Raw genomic sequence first — 18,449 nt, 5'->3', positions numbered from 1 at the left:
CAGCGGGCAACTGGAAAAGGATGGATGAAATGAACAAGCTACAGCCAAAAGACCTAGGTGACTACACTTGTCAGCCCTGCACTTGACAAGGCAGGCTTGAACTTGTAGGTGCTCCTGGCCCTGTGCCACCGTGTTCTTCAACCCGCCACTAAGTCCACATACGCTGCACGGAAGCAGAGGATACTTACACGCTAAAGAACAGACCACCTCCTCTCCCCCCCCCCCCCCACACACGGTTACTGCAGAATGTACCAACTCCTCATGTGCCCGCGGGCCCCCTCAAACCGTAGTGCTGGGGAGTTTTAAAGGGACAAAAAGTGCAGGTCCGAGCATCACGAGGGGACACTGTGGCAGTTATCAGATGCACTGCCCTTTATCTGAGTAATTCTACCCTGGCCTGGCAGGGCCAGCCTGGCCAACCCTGCTGATCCTTTCCATTTCTTACCAGGCTGCTCCCTTACAGGGTAGCTTTCCATGCATCTAGATCACGCTCAGATCACACATGCATTAGTAATTCTGCAGCGCAGGACCTGAACATCAGAACTGCAGGTCCCCAGACAACAGGAATGACGAGCCTGGCAGCCACAGAGCTGAGCGAAACTCCTATCCCCTAATTTCCAAAGGGAAAAGCACTGGTTAAGAACTTCTCTGTTTCCAGATACTGACTACCAGCAAATTTGCTAGCCCTTACTATTTTACTAAAAATAAACCAAAAAACAAAAAAAGAAAGAAAAAGGAGAAAGCAGATTGCTTAAACTACCATAGGCATCACTGGCTACCCTGAGATTAAGAGCATATGGGTCTAGGGGCGCCTGGGTGGCTCAGTCAGTTAAGCATCTGACTTCGGCTCAGGTCATGTTCTCATAGCAACATGAGTTCGAGCCCCGTGTTGGACTCTGTGTTGACAGCTCAGAGCCTGGAGCCTGCTCTGGATTTTGTGTCTCCTTCTTTTCTGCCCCTCCCCCAATTATTCTCCCTCTCCCTCCTTCAAAAATAAACATTTTAGTCTCCCTCTCTCTCTGCCCCTCCCCCATTCATGCTCTGTCTCTCTCTGTCCCAAAAAAATAAATAAACGTTGAAAAAAAAAATTAAAAAAAAAAATAAATAAACATTTTAAAAATATATTTAAAAAAATTAAAAATAAAAGAGCACATGGGTCCGGGGGCACCCGGGTGACTCAGTTGGTTGAGTGTCCCCCACTCTTGATTTTGGCTCAGATCATAATCTCACAGTTTGACCCCACGTCAGGCTCTGCGTTGACAGCTCGGAACCTGCCTTGGGATTCTGTCTTTCTCTCTCTGTGCCCCTCCTGTTTGTGCGCTTGCTCACGCTCTCTCAAAAATAAACATTTTTAAAAATCTTAAAAAAATAAAAATAAAGAAAGAACATACGGATCCAGAATGCTGAGAAAGAAACCAATTTAGCCAACATTTCTCTATAAAGATAGCCCTCAGCAGTGCCAGGACATGATTTAAGCTTTGGAACTATGACCCTTCACTTGAACACATGCTAATGGAGCTATTTCCAGCATTAGACCACGCTCCTCTTGAGCTAGAACTTGCACAGGCAGAACCAGCTTCAGAAAACACCCGCCGAGAGTCCCCACACCCTAGACCCCACTCCTGGGAGAGGAAGGAAAGATGCCCCTGGATTTCTCCACTGCTCCCTCCCACATGAAGACTTTCTAGTTCTGTGTCCTGTTCATCATCAGGGCCACCTTCTCTGTTCCCAAGGTAGTAAGACAAACCCGACCATCCAACACCAGCAGTGGATTTGTGGTGCTTTCCTTTTCTGAGCTAAAGAACATAGGTTTTAATACTAGTGGCAGACTGATGCCTCAACTCACAGAGGGCATCTGGATCCCAGGGGAAGGAGAGGAGGGTGGAGTGTGAACGCGGGTCAGCACGTGGGCTCTGGGACAGCACCTTCCACCTGCCAGCTTCCATGTGCCCTGCAGGGTGACCCTGGGCATGTTAACCACGTTGGGCCTCGATTTCCCTCTCTCAATGGAGTTACTGCCGTCTGGTCCCAGGGAGGAGTAAATGAGTATCAAGGGAAGGGGATCCCGGTGCTGGGCAGCGGCTCATGGCTCTTCAGGCCAGGGAAGCACTGCCCAGGAGTGTGGACGAGGCCCCTGCTGACGACTGACCAGGGCAGGGTCAGAGCACTGGGGGAGCAGGGCTTAGGCTGTGGGGACAGGGAGTGTAGGGTCAGACAAGCGGTGGGAGGGAGTCCACCATGGCTAAGTGGTGGCAAGGCCAGGCCTGGGACCCCCCCCGGTCTTGTCTTGGCAACTCCGAGAAGCCCCTTTCACAGAGTGGTGGGAGCAGAAAGCCAGCGACCCTGAAGAGAAAGGGATAATGCAGGAAGACTCACAACCCAGCAGATACACTTTTGTCTTCTATTTGCTGAACTTGTACCTCCAGGTGAGGCATTTACAAGCCCCTTCTTTCCGAGTCTGCTGCATTCTTGGGAGGACACATAGTCATCCTGCCCTCCCTGGATTAATCAGCGGCCTTATCTTCAATAGCCAAATATTTTTCATCTTTTTCACTTTTGGTAGACCAAAGGGACTTTTTTGGTTTTGTCTTTCTGCATGGTGAGTCACAGCTGCAGAGCAATCCCACCAGGTATGACTCACGGCAGAGCTGAAAGGACTCCAGGTTTCTTCCCAGGGAGACTGAGATGTGGTCCACACCTGCACACACGCACGCACACACACCACACACACAAATGCACACACACGAAACACCCCCCACGAACATGCACTCACACCACACACAAATGCACACACATGAAATACTCCCCCCACAAACACGCACTCACATACCACACACAAATGTACACACACACACAACCCCCACCCCCCACCCCAACATGCACATACATACAGCCTGCCTTGGAGAAGAAAGCTTGTTCCTTCTTCTTAGGAAAAATGTTAAAGCAAGGCAGAGTGGGTGCACTGAAAGCACCCCTCTCTTCTGGTTCCCTGAGCATTTAATTCAGGGGAGACCCTGCCTCACAGGACCAGCCTGCTCTGTCCCACCATTTGCAAAGGAGCGCAGCGTGGCAATTCGTGAGCCGCCTTCACACATTCACTGAAGGACTTCCACTCCCAGGTGGCCACAAGCTTGGGTCTGAAGAGTCTCACTTCTGTAGCAGGGTCCTCAGCCAGACGTGACCTATGGGCAGCTGCCGAGGGTGGGGGTGGGGGCAAGCAGTCCCAGCTGGGGCTCCTTCCCGCTGTGGCTCCACCAATCTCCTCCAAGATGCTGCCTACCACTCTCTGGTGACGAACCCACATTTCAAGGCCCGCCATTTCTTCAAACGTCAGGTCACAAAGCAGGCAACACCATGCTACTTGGAAGAATGGCCCCCACTCTGCCTACTGCGTCACTCTGATTCCAAGGCCGTGGGATGCGATCAGTGCACAATCTGCCGTCACCAGGAGCAAAGCCACCAAGACTGCAGGGAGGTACACTCTGCCCCGGGACACCATGCGGACCCGGACCTGACGGTCTCTGGCCCGCAAATGTGGGGGAGCGGAGCATGCAGGGCTCCCGGGAGTGACTCCTCGAGGCCCCTGTCAGATCCCTGCAGCCCTGCATGGGCCAACTTCAACGGGGTTACAGGCTTCCCAGACGCTTACTGTGCATCACATGTCACGTGCATCTCCCCAAGCTGAGCCAAGTGGATGCCGCAGGCTGAGCTCCCTCCCCAGGAGGATGCTCAGAAGTGCCTTCACCAGCGGGAGGTAGGGGAGGGGAGGAAGGCAGCACTGTGCTTGGCAGGAACACTGGTTAAGTACATATTTCACTGAGGAAAAGATTTTTATGTTATAAAAAAAAACAATTTAGATCAACCCTAAGTACTTCTATTGCTACAGAGTGCCGCAAACAAAACCATTCCCTGATGGCAGGGACAGAGAGCAAGGGGCTCTCTTGTGCCAGTGGGAACAACACGAGTCTCTTGAGTCTCTTGCTTCCCGGGAGCACCTGCCTTCCTTCAGCCACGCTCATCCCGCCTCTGAGAACATTTCAGAAAAGGGGACGATGCACCTACAGCAGACGCTGCCTCGAGCTGGCTTCGGGGAGCAGCTGGTGACCACGCCCCCTGGGGGCTCTGCTGGGTCCCCAGGGTATCGTCAGGGTGTCCCTCAGCAGGATGCTTTCCTGGCGGAAGCACACGCTTTCACTACTCTCCTCAGTTTCATCTGTGTCCTCTTCTCCCCCGGTGGCTTCCCTACCCGGTGCTTCGTGTGTGTCTCCCCAACCTCACTTGTCTGTTGGCTTTCCCTTCTCCCTGCAGGCAGGACCCTGCAGCTGAGCGCCAGCCGCGGGAGGCACTCCCAGGAGGGTGAAGGCACCTGTCCTGTTCCTGCTGCGTCCCTGCCTGGGCAGGCTCACCATCAACATCAGCCGAGGGGCTCAGGGTTGGCTCTCGTGTTGCCAATGAGGACACATCTGGAATCACCTCTGGGTACTGAGTCCTCCCCGCCCCCACCTCCACCGTGGTGTTCACACTGTCTGGGGCTCTCTGAAGGCACGAATCATCCTGGATGCCTACTTCCCACAGCGGAGAGCCTGTGGTCTGTCGGGAGTAGCCCCACAGAGAACAGCTTTGGGTGCGAGGCCAGCACAACCCCCTTGCCCTGTTACATGTCTGGTAAAAGTGACATCACCGTGGGGCCAAGTAGCTACATGTTGGTCCCGGATGGGGGCCGCATTCCTGGCTGCCTGCCATCTCTGGGTGAAATAACCAGAGCAAAGGCCCCAGCCCCAACCAGTCTATAGAAAAATGAGAAAAGCAGACACTACTGAGATTTTTTTCATAAAGCTAAACGTGCTGCGTTTAGAGCACAACTCTTTAACATTGAATTATGTCTTTGTTATGGGTTGAATTGTGTCCCCCAAATAGACATGTTGGAGTCCTAATCCCAGCACCTTGGAATGTGACCTTATTTGAAGGCAGTCACTGCAGATGCGGTTAGTAAAGATGGGGCACACTAGATAGGGTGGGTCCCCTCGTTACAGGGCAAAGGGACATTCCGGAAGAGGACAGCACGTGGAGGTGAGGCAGAGACGGAGGGCTGCGACCATGGGGCCCTCCTCTAGAGGGAAGAGACAGGAAGGATCCTCCTCTAGAACTTTCAGAGGGAGCAGTCTTGCTAGCCCCTGGATTTTGGACCTTTGGGCTCCAGAACCGTGAGACAATCAATTCTAGTTTTCTTAAGCCCCCTGTTAGTGGCACTTTCTTACAGCAGCCTGAGGAAACGCCTACCGCTGACTTACATTTTCAGTGTTAACATGCCTAATCTTTCAGGAACGACAGTGAAAGGGAGGACAGCTGCTTTTCTGATGAGTAAGATACAACAGAGGAGACCCCAATTTGTTTTTTTTAAATGACTGATTTTCTTTGGCCATAAATTTTGACTTTTTTTTTTTTAAGTTTATTTATTTACTTAGAGAGAGGCAGTGGCCTGCCCCCAGTTCCCGGCACTGCACCGAGCCCATAGCAGGAGATAAACAATAAAGATTTGTTGAACGAACTGCATGATTCAAAGGCTCATAACCCAAGGATAAAAACTGGGATGGAAATGCAGGTAACGGGAATGCAGGTGGGGCATGTGAACAAAAGGAAGTAGTTTTCATCGTGCACACACGAGCGAGAAAAAAGAAACTGGCCTTCGTTTAGGGCCCATGTTTTCTCTGACATTTTTAACCGGATGTTACTTATGGCCTCATCTGCATCCAGGAGAGCAGGCAGACTGAACAGAAGTCATAGGCAAGAAACTGCCCTTGGCGCTCATCGTTAGCTCCCGTTCCAAAGTCCTCCCACTCAGCACCTGACTCTAGGAGGACCTCCTCCCCTGAAGCCCAAGCCGACGACTGCTGACACACAGAAAGCAGGTGCTCCCTGTTGGGATGAGCACTGGGTGTTGTATGGAAACCAATTTGACAATAAATTTCATGAAGGGGAAGGGGAAGGGGAAAGGAAGGGAAGAAAGAAAACAGGTGCTCAAATCCGTGAATGACCCGGGCTAAAGTCCTGGTAGGAAACACCTCTCCCAGCTTCAGGAAGGAGGGGTTGCAGAGACATATCACCACTAAATAAACACAGGCTGTTTGCAGCTTGACACCCACAGCCACACTGCACCTGTGCCTTTCGTGGGGGCTGACCTTACTTACAATTTATTCTGTTAGTCTACCAAGTGGCATTATCCTACAGATCTGCCACCCAGAGAGCGGGGGGGGGGGGGGGGGGGGGGGAAACCAGTGTGAGACAGCATCTCTGGGAATGAGAACAGAATTTAGGGGCAAAAAAATCAATGAGAGACTAAGCAGATGGTTATATTCAAGGAAGCTGAAAGCAAATGCCGCTTAGCGCTCAGATTTCACAACTCCCAGGTGCTAAGACGTGCTCCGGTCAATTTAGAATGAAAACCTGTTTGTTCCCTCATCCTCACCGTATTGATCTACTTTTTGCCTTAAGATCCTGTTGGATCATCCACCACCTGCCCTCTTAAACAGCCTGCCACCCTTTATGACCACGGCAAAAACGCCCGCTTCCTTTTAGCTGCAAGTACCTCGGCTGAGCAGGAGTGGATCAAGAAAGCCGCTCCCGGCAAACCGGAGGCCACACTCTCAGGCAGAGCCCCAGTGACTCACTCTGTTCTCCAAAGGAGCCACGATCCCCAGAAACGACCTCCAAACATGCCTGGCCCTCTTCCGCCCCAATTGGAAACGCACGTGCGCGGCTGCGTCCCCGCGGCACCACCGCACCACCGGGCGCCACTGACCTGCTCTGTCTCCACGAAGTTGGACACGTGGCCGTCGTCGTTCACGCCGCGGGTGTGGAAGCGAGCGCCGGCGCGCTCGCAGCTGATACGGGAAATGAGGCAGGCCTTGGCCTGCTTGTGTGAGGCGTAGACGGTACGGATGGATACCACCCCGCAGATGACCTTCAGCAGCCAGTCACAGCAGCTCACCTGGTGCTGCCTCAGGGGCACGTGCAGCAGCTGGTTCCTGCAAAGCGGAGCCCACAGAGCCTCGGGTCAGCACACACGCTCCCGGAAACACTGCGCCCAAAGCAAGTGGGGCGGGGCCCCCGCAGATGGGGTGCAGGTGCCCGCCATGAACTTGGCGCTCAGGGCGCGTGGCCCGGAGGTTCACATGCTTCCGAGACCCCCACCCCCGCAAGCAGCGGGCTGCGGAGCCACGGAGCCACACAGCAGCAGCAGCAGCAGCAGGGGGGACGGCCTGGAGCCACTGCGGAAGTCGGTATCCCCGAACGGAAGCCGAGCCAGGAGTGCGAGCCAACCATCACCTTCCAGGGACTGTCAGAGAAGCCTCCCTTTAGATCCCTGGCCTCCGCACTTTTAAATCAGAAGTCCCATCAGTCAAAAAAAATTAATCATAGGTTTTGCCCTTAAATAATAAATGATAAAAATAATCATTAAATACACGTATGCTGGCTTAAATTACATACGTAACACATGAGGTCTATCCTGTCCTAACGAGAGCACTAGGAAGCAATCCAAAATAAAAAAGGAGACAAAAATAAAACAAGGAAAGTTCCAGCACCTCCTCCCTACACCCGTGGATTGTTCTGGGCCTCTGGGGACCCCTGGTGTCCATGATGATAAGGAGGGGGATAAAAGCCAACATTTACCAAGGGCACTGAGCACCATTCTAAGTGCTTTGGGATGGATTAGCTCACTTCATCCTCCATAGGCCCTATGTGAAAGCTGTTACCATTCAGCCCATCTTACAGATAAAGAAACTGAGGCACGGAGAAGTGAAGGACTTGCCCAAGGTCAGAGAACCAGCAAGCAGCAGCGAGCAGCTGGGAGCCTGCCCTCTTCACTGCTCTGCCAGGCCCAGGCCTATCTCCTCTCCCAGTGAAGGCCCCACACGTACAGCCACACCCCTGCTGCCCACAGCCTTCTGCTCTCCCTCAGCTTCCCCACACCCACTCGACCTTACTCCGCCCAAGCGGCCTCTCTGAGAAATGAGGCCCCGGAGGGGTGCCAGGACCCCCGACCCCGCCGGCTGAGCTCCATTCCAGGTGCTCAGGGCACAGAGCAGCACCTTCAGACGCCTCTCAGACCCTCCCAGGGAGGCAGGAGCCTTCACAGAAGACTCTCTCCCATGGGGTAGTAAGCAAATCTAGATCACAATGCCCTATCTGTTTAAAAAAACGCAGCACTGTTCCTGCCCTAGAGCCTTCCTCAAAGAGAGCAGCCTTCTCTCATTTCTTCCAAAGCGTGCTGTGCTCCTCCTTGTCTCCGGTGGCTCCTCCCAGCAGCAGGGACTCCCCAGGTCTCAGGCCAGGCTCCCCCACTGTGAGCACAAACACTTGCACCTGGGTGCTGAGACACGACCCCCCCCCCCCCCCCCAGGGAGTGGCCACGCGGATCCCCTTCTGAGCTCTCGCAGCCACAGTGCTGGTCTGCCTGAAAGATGACGATCACCGAGACCTCCTTTACAAAACACATTTTCCTCTGAATCACTCTCTAAAATTCAGACGATGAACCCGCTTTAGTAGCAAATTAAATCTGCATATGGTATCAAGGCAAAGCCTCCAGAACATTCCGGTCTCCCGGCCCCACAGCTATGGCAGCCGTCAGTCACCAGAGGTCAGGCAAAGGAGGCTTTTGCCAAACAGTCAACTCTGAATCCCTGTTTGTAGTCACACTGGCCTGGCGCTCTGTAGGAGGACAGCTCCTTTCCTCGGAGGGAGAGACCCAGATCTGTGAAGGAAAAGTGCTTTGAGTTTCCTCCCAGGCTTCCATTGTTCTGGGAGGCAGTTATCAGTGGGGTCAATTACCAGCCAGGAAAAACCACTTCATGCTGCCCAACACGCTCCCTCGTTCAGCAGCCACGTTCAGCGTTGACCCCATCTGACTCTACATGTGGGTCCAGACCTGGAACACAGCACCCCAAATGGTGGGTTTAGGCAGTCAAGCCCGTGACCACTCAGTCAAGGCTGACTCAGTTGTGGTCAGTTCCGTGGGCGCCACCCAAACACCACGCCCTGGAGGGTGGCGCGGCCCGGCAGCCCGGCGCCCTCCACAGCTGCCGCCCCCTCTCAACTCAAGATGGAGTCTGGCGTCCACGTGGGGCGTCCTCCCTTCCCAAGCCCCTCTCGGCCTCCGCTTCGTGGATCTCCACGCTCACTGCTTTCTGGGGGCCTCAAGTCTCCAGCCACAGAGCTGGCGGAAGGAGGCCTGACGAGGGCAGTCACAAAGGTGCCGGGGCCACCCCGTTCCCCCGGCATCCCCTACGGTCCTTCGATGTTGCCAAGCACGTTACAGCCTGCGACACCTTGCTCCGCTCCTTGCCTGGAAGTCTTCGTTGAGAGTGGCTCCTCGGCCTTAGTACAAATACTTGTAATCCACAGCCCTTGTATCCCTGAGCTCAGCTGATCTCAGAGGCACGTGCACCAGCTGGTGCCTGCAAAATGGAATTAGTGATTCACAGAAACACCGTCTCCTGGACGTGTCACTCAGAGACTGGTCCTCGAACCACAGCGCAGGAGCCACATCATCACCTTGCTAGAGACGCTGAGTCTTGGGCCCCAGCTCAGACCCGCTGAATCAGAATCTGCCTTTTAACAAGAAGATCAGGAGATTCACAGATGTTTTAGCGTTTGAGCACCTTACTGCCCCCGCAAACTCAACAAAACCAGAAGGCCCAAGAGGATCTGAGGGTAGAGAATGCTGGGGCCCACGGAAGGAGATGGTGAAGCCCCCTCCTCCAGAGACAAGTCGGGCCTGGGTGAGGGTCTGAAGCACCAAGGGAAAAATATTTATCCAGTGATCCTTACGACTTTCTGTGTTTGGGCAAAGGAGAGAGGCAGACACAAAAAAAAGGATGTGAATAAGCCTCACCGACCCTGTCTTAGGGCTGAAAAACCGGCCGAGCTCCAAAAGGCCAGGACTGGGATTCTAAGAACAGCCCAGTGTATAAGGTACATTGGAGCGATTTCTACAGCAGGATTTTCATCACGTTGGCTTCTGACTCACTTCCCACACGTCTCCTGGTCCATTTGAGAGGTACGGCATCATTGACAACCTAGGCCTGGCACCAGTCTATGTAAATCACTGTGCCCCCCTCCCCCAGACCTGCCAAGGTCAGGACCCCCAAGGCCCAGAAAGGGCCATAGATAATTTACATACTTATATAGTCATCCACACCTAGCTAGGTCCGTGAAAGAGCACCCAGATGACCCTAAACATACAGAAATCCAGGCACCTTTGTCTGGGCTTCAGGACATGTCTTATCACATGAATGCACATCACCTTGGCAGGCAGACTCAGTTTCCCCATTGTTGGAACTGGTCTGGCTTGGTGATTAACAGTATGGGATCTGGAGCCAGAATGCCTGGCTTCTTCAAGCCTCAGTCTCCTTATCTGTAAAATGGGAATAACAGACAGACCCCCCCCCCCCACCTCATAAGTTACTATGAGGATTCTGAGTTACTGCCCACCAGCAGAGAACTTAAACAGCCTGGAATGTGAGCACCTTATAAGCATCGGTGGTAAATGTGTGTGTGCCAGAGGGTAACCAGGATCACTGAGAGGACCGCAGGAGCACTGACCATAGCCTGGCACTTAGGAAGCACAGGATGGATGTAGGCTCTTATGGTCTTGACTTACAGAGAGTTTCTTTCCTAAATCTACACTAGACCACTTTGAACACCTTCCCTGACCCCGGGGGGGAGGGGGGAGGGATGAGGGTGTTAGCATTCTTCTCACTGTGCTGAGACTGGGCTCGCAGAGGTACCCCAGGATCCTGGGGACGATGTAAAGCAGAGAACAAGGACACAGGTTTCAATCAGAGCCCACCATCCATGTGATCCGGGGGGGGGGGGGGGGAAGGGGGGGGCAGAAGACGACCCAGGGCCCTCACCAAAAGAAGGAGCTCCCCCACTCATAGCTGTCATGGTCCTGCTTCTGTGCCCGGACGGTGAGGTCAAAGCTAGACCCATCATTGGGCCAGGAGAAGTAGAAGAACCCCGAGTTGAGTATTTTCCTCAAGGCTGTGAGGCGGTCCTCCTCCTTGGCCTCCTCCTGGAGAGGGTAAAAGTCGGTGGCAGTGATTTTGTAGATTTCAGCCTCTGGAATTCTGCCCACGGACGTGCAGCCTGTCACCAAAACCAGGAAGCTCAGGGAAGCACCACCTGGAAGGGAAACAGACAAGAGGGCTCAGGACCACAGTCAGCAGGCGGAGGAGCAGCTCACGGCCCATGTTTCCGCTGGAACCACATGACCGCATCAGGAATCTCCGTCACCTGAGCCTGAAGCCTGAAGCCTGAAGCCTGAAGCCCGGTGCCTGCTCCCCAGAGGCTGGCCCCCGACCAGCAGCAGCACCACCACCACCTGGAAGCCTGCTGGAAATGCGAATTCTCAGGCCCTCCAGACAGCCGGGCAAGGGGACAGCCACCTGAGCTTTAACAAGCGCCCAGGCCATTCTGCTGCCCGCCAGCCTGAGGGTTACTGGCCAGGGGCCTTCCCAGCCCCACAGTCTCTCCCCATATCTGCCACCCAAAGCCTCGCAAATCTGCCCCCTCCCCAAATCCTCAGGCGCCACCTGGCTCAGGGTCTCCAGGTGTGGTCAGTCCTGCAAGCTCAGTCACTAGAGTCGCCTCTCAAAGCTGCCTGATGGAGGACCTACCTCTCTGCTTCAACCCCCCCACCGCCCCCACCTCCCCCAGGACTGAAATAGGAGCTCCTCGCAGGCCGACCACCCCCATCCCTCCCCACATACGGACACCTAGGGTCCAGCAGCTCCCTGGGGCTGTCCTCTGCGGCTCCTCAAATGCACCATATGCCCTCATACACACGGGCCTTTGCTCAGGCCGCTGCCTCTGCCTGGGATATCCCACCACCACCGGCCCATCACGGCCTTCCCCACCCACCTTGCCCGCCTCCACCCTCCAGAACAGCCATGAGCCTTCCCAGTGTTCACCAGGACCACCCTAGCTCAGCCCCTCTTTCCTAGAATTCCTCTCCACCCTTCTGGAGCCTTCCCTGCTCCCCAGAGACTTTGTTACATGCCCCTTCTACATGCCAACAGCATCCCTGTTAGCCCTCATGTATGCAAAACTAACAACCTCCATCCCATCTGTGTCCCCAGGAGATTGGGGGTTTCTTAGGGACAGGACTCTGTTTCATTATAATATCTGGGCACGGCACATGGTAAGTCTTTGATGAACACTTCCTAAATAAGCCGAGAGCAGCTCAAGCCTTTCCCAATCCCCGTGAAGTATTACCCAGGCCACTGCCAACCTGGCTACCAGGAGAATGAGACACCCTCCTCCGGGAACCCCCACCAAACCGTCTGCGGCTGCTTTCTGTTCTGTACCCCCCAGTGCATAGCGGGCACACAAAGGTTCCGACAGATACCTGCTGTGTGGGCCAGGGGTGCGTGGCAATGCTCTACTCTGGGGACATCAGGGTACATCCCCTGGGGACATCCCCTGCTTTATTTCAGGAGAGGGCCCCAGAGATAACTCAGGTGACCAACTGGCCTTCAGGGGCTGGCGTGGTTCTGGTCCAAAAGCTATTCTTCCCAACCCCACTGATGTTTAAAGGACCTGTTTCCAGTAAGATCTCCTCCACATGGTCAGTGGTCATTATCTGCAGCCATGGTGGCCAGCGGTTTAGATCTCTGGACACTCTGATAAAAGCCCCTTAGGACCCACTGCTCACCATCTATTTCCCCCCACCCCCTCCTCACACTTGATAGGAAGAAGGGGGCTACTTGGGGCCAGGACACATCTGGGTGTTTTTTTGTTTTTATATTTTCGTTTAATGTGTATTTATTTTTAAGAGAGAGATAGAGCACAAGTGGGGGAGAAGTAGAGAGAGGGGAAGACACAGAATCCGAAGCAGGCTCCAGGCTCCGAGCTGTCAGCACAGAGCCCGATGTGGGGCTCGAACTCATGAACTGTGAGATCATGACCTGAACTAAAGTCAGATGCTTAACGGACTGAGCCACCCAGGCGCCCCTGGGTTGTTGTTGTTGTTTTTTTTTTTTTTAATGTCTTCATTCAGGGCATCTGGGTGTCACAGTCCATTGGGCATCCGACATCAGCTCAGGTCGTGATCTCATGGCTCCTGAGTTTGAGACCCGCACAGGGCTCTGCTCTCAGCACAGAGCCTGCTTTGGACCCTCCACCTCCCTCTCTCTCTGCCCCACCCTCCTAGCACTCTCTCTCTCAAAAATAAACAAACATCAAAAAATAAAATAAAATAGGGGCACCGGGGTGGCTCAGCCAGTTAAGCGTCCGACTTCGGCTCAAGTCACAATTTTGCAGTTCACGAGTTTGAGCCCCTTGTCCGGCTCTGTGCCGACAGCTCAGAGTCTGGAGCCTGCTTTGGATTCTGTGTCTCCCAACCTCTCTACCCCTCACCCACTCATGCTCTGTCTCTCTTTCTCTCAAAAATAAATAAACATTAAAAAAATTTTAAATAAAATAAAAGACGTCTTCATTCAGTAACTAGGTCACCATGCCTACTGGGAGGGAGGACCAACAGGGAGACACTATTGGCTCATATCCCACCTCCCCAGGCAGATTATCAGGAAACTCCTTTAAAGCAACTTAAGAATTAGGCAGTTATGCTACGGACAGTGACAGGCATCAGGAGGCTGAGTTTCTTAAGCAGGACAAGTGTCATTTCTGGAAGACAGGTAAGGTTTATGTGGGGTCGATGTCCTCAAAGTATAGACTCACAAATGCAAATATTCCCGCAGCCTGTGTTACAACCAGGTCCAGGCATCCCATCTGCCTCTTTCGATGTGCTCAGTGCAGAGAAAGCAGAATTCAAGGACAGTCAGAGGAGTGGCCGGAGGGCAGCCCCTGCGGTCTAGGCGATGAGCCCGAGACTGGACTCTGTAGGGAGTGGGTTCAAGGAGAAGCATGGAAAACTTTACGTCCTTCCACCCAAGTTGTGGAGTGGATTTCTAGCACTACTTCCTCAACAGCCTCTGCGTGGGCGGATCAAGTCCCTGGCAAGAGTCCCAGGTTGCTTTGAAGACAGTAGGCATTTCCTGCGCAGGGCAGTGGCCCGGAGGAAGGAGGCTTGGGATGGGCGGCTGCAGCAGGCATGAAAAGGCTCTTAAAATAAATGAGACTCTGAGCTCCTGAGTCCTGGGATTGAGGGGCTTGGGAGAAGGCACAGGTGAATAAAGACACCACCCTGGGAGCAGATTGGAACCAAGCACTTTAATGACAGCTGATTCTCAGGGTGGCTGCTTATGAACTCTGTTCTGTGAGCTCCCTCTCAACAGCCCCCTGGGGGAGGTACCATTTTTAGTCCCGTTGTACAGGGATGGAGATGGAGACACAAAGAGGTTAAGAAGCCTGCCCAAGGTCACACAGTGGGGGAGCTGGGATTTGAATCCACTTTCGGGCTATACCACCTGGGCAAGTTACTCAGGTCAAGTCTGGTTCCAGAGACACTGCTCTTACCTATATCCTTGCAGAAGGATCGGCAACGTGCCCAACAATGCCGCCATTTCACACATGAGGGACTATCCCCCCAGAGGGAGCTGAATCATCCATCTGCCCAAGTGCACGGCTAGTCTGTGTTGGACCCAAGATGGGTCCAACATGGGTTCACCCAGCCCAAAGGTCTGGCAGCTTCCGATCACGATGGCTTACTGTCTCACTGAGCGTCGCTAAGGTCCCCTTTCTCATTTCCAAATTGACACTGAAAGTGTTCATCAGTAGTTTAAATGATTGTGAATAATGTATTTTTCCGGCACGTGCTAAATATTGACATGTAAGAATAAACCTTCTGTAGGCCTCTTTACCATTATCAAGTGGGACCTAGACTCTGGTTTGACAATCATCCTTGTATATTATTTAAAGCAATGCATGAACAAGTTCTTCTTCAACAGATGGGATTTTCCTCTGAATTCCCATTCCACTCCCACTCCCCTCAGAATTTCATCCTAATATCACATATTTTGTGCTTCTGTGTCTCATATTGATCATACTGTGCAGTAATTTGATCCTAATGCTGAAAGTGTTTAAAACACTTTGGCCTGTGTTATCATTACAATGATGTTTTAGTACAAAATCAGTCAAACAATGTAAACAAAACGCTCTGCTAAATACTGATTTAACATAAAAAATAAAGATTTGTTGGGAAGGTGGATGGGACCTCTGGTCCATACACCCATGGGTAAACACTATTTATTAACGGAATGAAACTAGATTCTCTACCAATGCTAGTTCTGTTTTTCATTTTTATATGTGAACACTAAGAAACCTTGTTCACATTGATAGATCGATGAAATGTTGCCCAATTATTCTTCAAAGTCCTTCTGAGTCATCTGCCAAAAAAAAAAAAAAATCGCAAAATCTATCTAGAAAATTACTATTAACGCTGTCAGCCAATACCCCAATTAGGTTCTCCTTCAATTTTGTAGGAAACAAACAACCGGCTGTCACCTGACTTGTAAACAAACTGTTCCCCGGTCACGGAGGTGACTTACTTCCTCCACAGTGCTGACAATATTGTGACCCCTCCCTTTGTTAGCCATCCGCAGGTATTTACTTCCCAGAGCAACACACTGTGTGAGATTCTAGAGGGAGAAGAAGGTAAGATAGAAGAAGGATGGCTGTGGGTGGGGCAGAGAGACTGAGAAACCAGTCCCTCATCGCAGGGACGTTCTTAGGCAAACCAAGGAGGTGAGGACCTAGAAACCGTTTTCCTCAGCACTGACCAAGCCCGTCGGACAGTCTCTGTGACCCCAGAGGAGCCGCACTAGACCACAGCCTCTCCAGGAGGGGCACCTGGCCCTACTCAGCCTGGCACGTGGCTTCCTGTTTCTTCAGTGCTGGCCCATCTTGTCTGGCACCCTTGGGTGTGTGCCACACATGATAGGGTTCAAGGAAAGGGTCCTGGTTCGAGCCTAGCGCTAGACTACCGGGGGTCACTGTCCCCCCGCCTGTCAGTGTGGTGTTGTCTCTAGGGGATAAAAGGGGGGCTGGCGGGGGGCGGGGAGGGCGCTCACCTGCCCCAGGTGTGAGATGTCCCCGTGGGTGCTCACTTTGAGCACAAGATCTAGGCTTTGTTTTAGTAAGGCAGGATCGGTGTTCTCCCAGGGAGGAAGTAGGGCAGGCCTGAGTGGGGGAGGGTCTCAAAAGTCCTTGGTGGAGGCTGAGTTTAGGGACTTGAAACCAGTAAGAATCTTACAGCAGGGGAAAGACAAAACTCAAACTTGTTTTGGCGTCAGAAGATGAGGCTCTGGCCTCTGCAACCCTCCATTGGCCTGTGGGGCCTCTGGCCGGTCTCCTACCCTCTCTGGCCCTCAGATGCACCAGGTGGCCTCTATGTCCCTTCCAGCTCAAGGAACTCTGGTTCCGGGGCTCTGGCCAAAGGGAGAGCACACCTGGGTCAGGGGTTGCTGGCCACAGTCGGGGGAGGTCACAGGCCAACAGACACACCAGAGGCAGAAGGGATCACACAGGGACACACACAGCCCTCCAGAGGGCAGGAGGCTCACAGTCCAGACAAGTCCTACAGCCTGAGCAAACAGGCTGGAGAAATGGAAGGCAATGACCCCAACATATATTGTTTAAGCGGGGGCAGGGTTTCCGTGTGGGAAGACGAAGAAAGTTCTAGCGACGAATGGTGGTGACGGCCACACAACATTGTGAACGTCCTTCATGCCGCTGGACTGTACATTTGAGATTAGTCCAAATGGGAAATTTTATCTTCTGTATATTTTACCACACACACGAAAAACCGTGGAGACCTCCGTGTCGATTTTAGAAATTCTTTCCCTCGAGAGGGCTGCCTTCAAGACCCAATGCCAAGGCACCGCTGCCCCAGACCCCCTGGCCCCTGAAGTAACGGGGTCCGTGTCTTATTGAGCTGTGGCCATTGTCATCTGGCTGGGCAGGGCTGGCGCTGGAGTCACCATGAGTCACGCGCAGACACAATGCCGTTTGTGCAGGGACAATGCTGGGTGTGTTCTTGCCACTGGGCCTCTGGCTTCCCCTGTGCTGGCATTTCTCTGTTTGCTCAGCCTCGGAGCTCACTCCCTAGCCAGGTTCGTGCCAGTCTCAAGCCCGGGGTTCCTACAGACCACCTTACCCATCCTGCTCGTGCAGGACACTCTCCCACTTAAAGCTGCAGACAAAGTAGGAGCTCTGGGCTTTCCCACCCGTGGAGTGGGGCGCTTTGGCCAGAGGGTCCCCAAGGCCTCCCCCCCATGCCGACAAGCTCAGAATTCTAAATACCCTGTATCCACGTGGCACAGTTTCAAGGATCTCTTTCACCTTCCCTTTCTAGGACACGAAAGTGGTGCAGATGTCAGTGTGCTGGCAGCTTCCACCAGCTCACGGGAGCCAGCCATGCACATCTTTCCCCAGCTCCGCACTGCAGCCTGAAATCAGCCAGGGGCGGGTTATCTACTCCGTGGAGATTGGCAAACACTACACATCGGGGCTTTCCCCCCGGAGAGCTGGATGTCAAATATTTACCAGCACCCCACTGCAGATAGGTAATAAGTCATTCTAACTCTGATGAAGGCCATCATACCATTTCAAGACTTTCTGGAGAATACTGCAGGCCCTGAATGTCAAGACTAAAGACTACCAGGGGCGCCTGGGTGGCTCAGTCCGTTAAGCCTCCAGCTTCGGCTCAGGTCATGATCTCATAGTCTGTGGGTTCAAGCCCGGCACCGGGCTCTGAGGTGACAGCACAGAACCTGGAGTCTGCTTTGGATTCTGTGTCTCCCTCTCTCTCTGCCCCTCCTCTGCTTGCGCTCTCTCGAAAATAAATAAACATTAAAAAAATTTAAAAAAAAAAACCTAAACACTTTTAAATCTCCTGCTCCTGCAACTTTTCATGTTGCAGTGACTTCCCATAGAAATCAGCCCTACACTAGCCTGTGTGCAGACTAACCACCCACTGGGAGTCAGTGACCTGACCTTTACCCCACACCTAGTTCTCCCAGAGGGACCCGTCTGCAGGCCAGGCCTCCCACTCAGTACAGACTATGTTCATTCTCCCCTATAAATCTCTTTTGAATTATGTAATATAGAGATGAGGTGGTTTTCATGATTTTGCAGGTGGGAAAACAGCCCTAGGGAGATTAATAAATCCAGAAGGTGAGTCTGCTGTGAAGCTGGAAAGAGAGTCTAGAAGGGCTGGCTCGTAGGCTGGGTACTACATAACTCCAGAGGACACAATTCATTACAGACCTCAACGTACTCAACCCTTGAGGCTATGAGCCAGGGAGGCTGTGAGAGCTGAGGTTAAAAGGGAGTTAAATCCCTGTAATCACTGGGATAAATTCTTCTGACTGCTATACCCTCACTTTCTATGCTTTGTATTACAGATGCATCAGGAAAGCCAACTCTCTGGCTGACTGTGGAGGCTCCACCCCCTTCCTGCTGGCATTTCAGGGAAGGAGAGACTTAAG

The 18,449-nt window shown here is 52.9% G+C and overlaps 1 protein-coding gene across 4 annotated transcripts in view; it reads right to left on the bottom strand.

Moving 5' to 3' along the window:
- SYNJ2 (synaptojanin 2) overlaps positions 1 to 18,449 on the bottom strand; it is a 103,695-nt gene that overhangs the window by 56,339 nt on the left and 28,907 nt on the right. For all 4 annotated transcript variants that reach the window (XM_086708237.1, XM_086708235.1, XM_086708234.1 and 1 more), the window contains exons 3-4: positions 10,914 to 11,184; positions 6,800 to 7,025 (exon numbers count right to left, since the gene is read on the bottom strand). In XM_086708237.1, coding sequence (XP_086564363.1) covers positions 6,800 to 7,025; positions 10,914 to 11,184 — 497 coding nt within the window. The remainder of the gene's footprint in view (positions 1 to 6,799; positions 7,026 to 10,913; positions 11,185 to 18,449) is intronic.

The sequence above is a fragment of the Puma concolor genome, chromosome B2, assembly GCF_028749965.1.
Source record: "Puma concolor isolate L17-30 chromosome B2, mPumCon1.1.hap2, whole genome shotgun sequence".
In the NCBI taxonomy this organism is placed as follows: Eukaryota; Metazoa; Chordata; class Mammalia; order Carnivora; family Felidae; genus Puma; species Puma concolor.
This window is presented reverse-complemented; position numbering and strand designations above follow the sequence as displayed.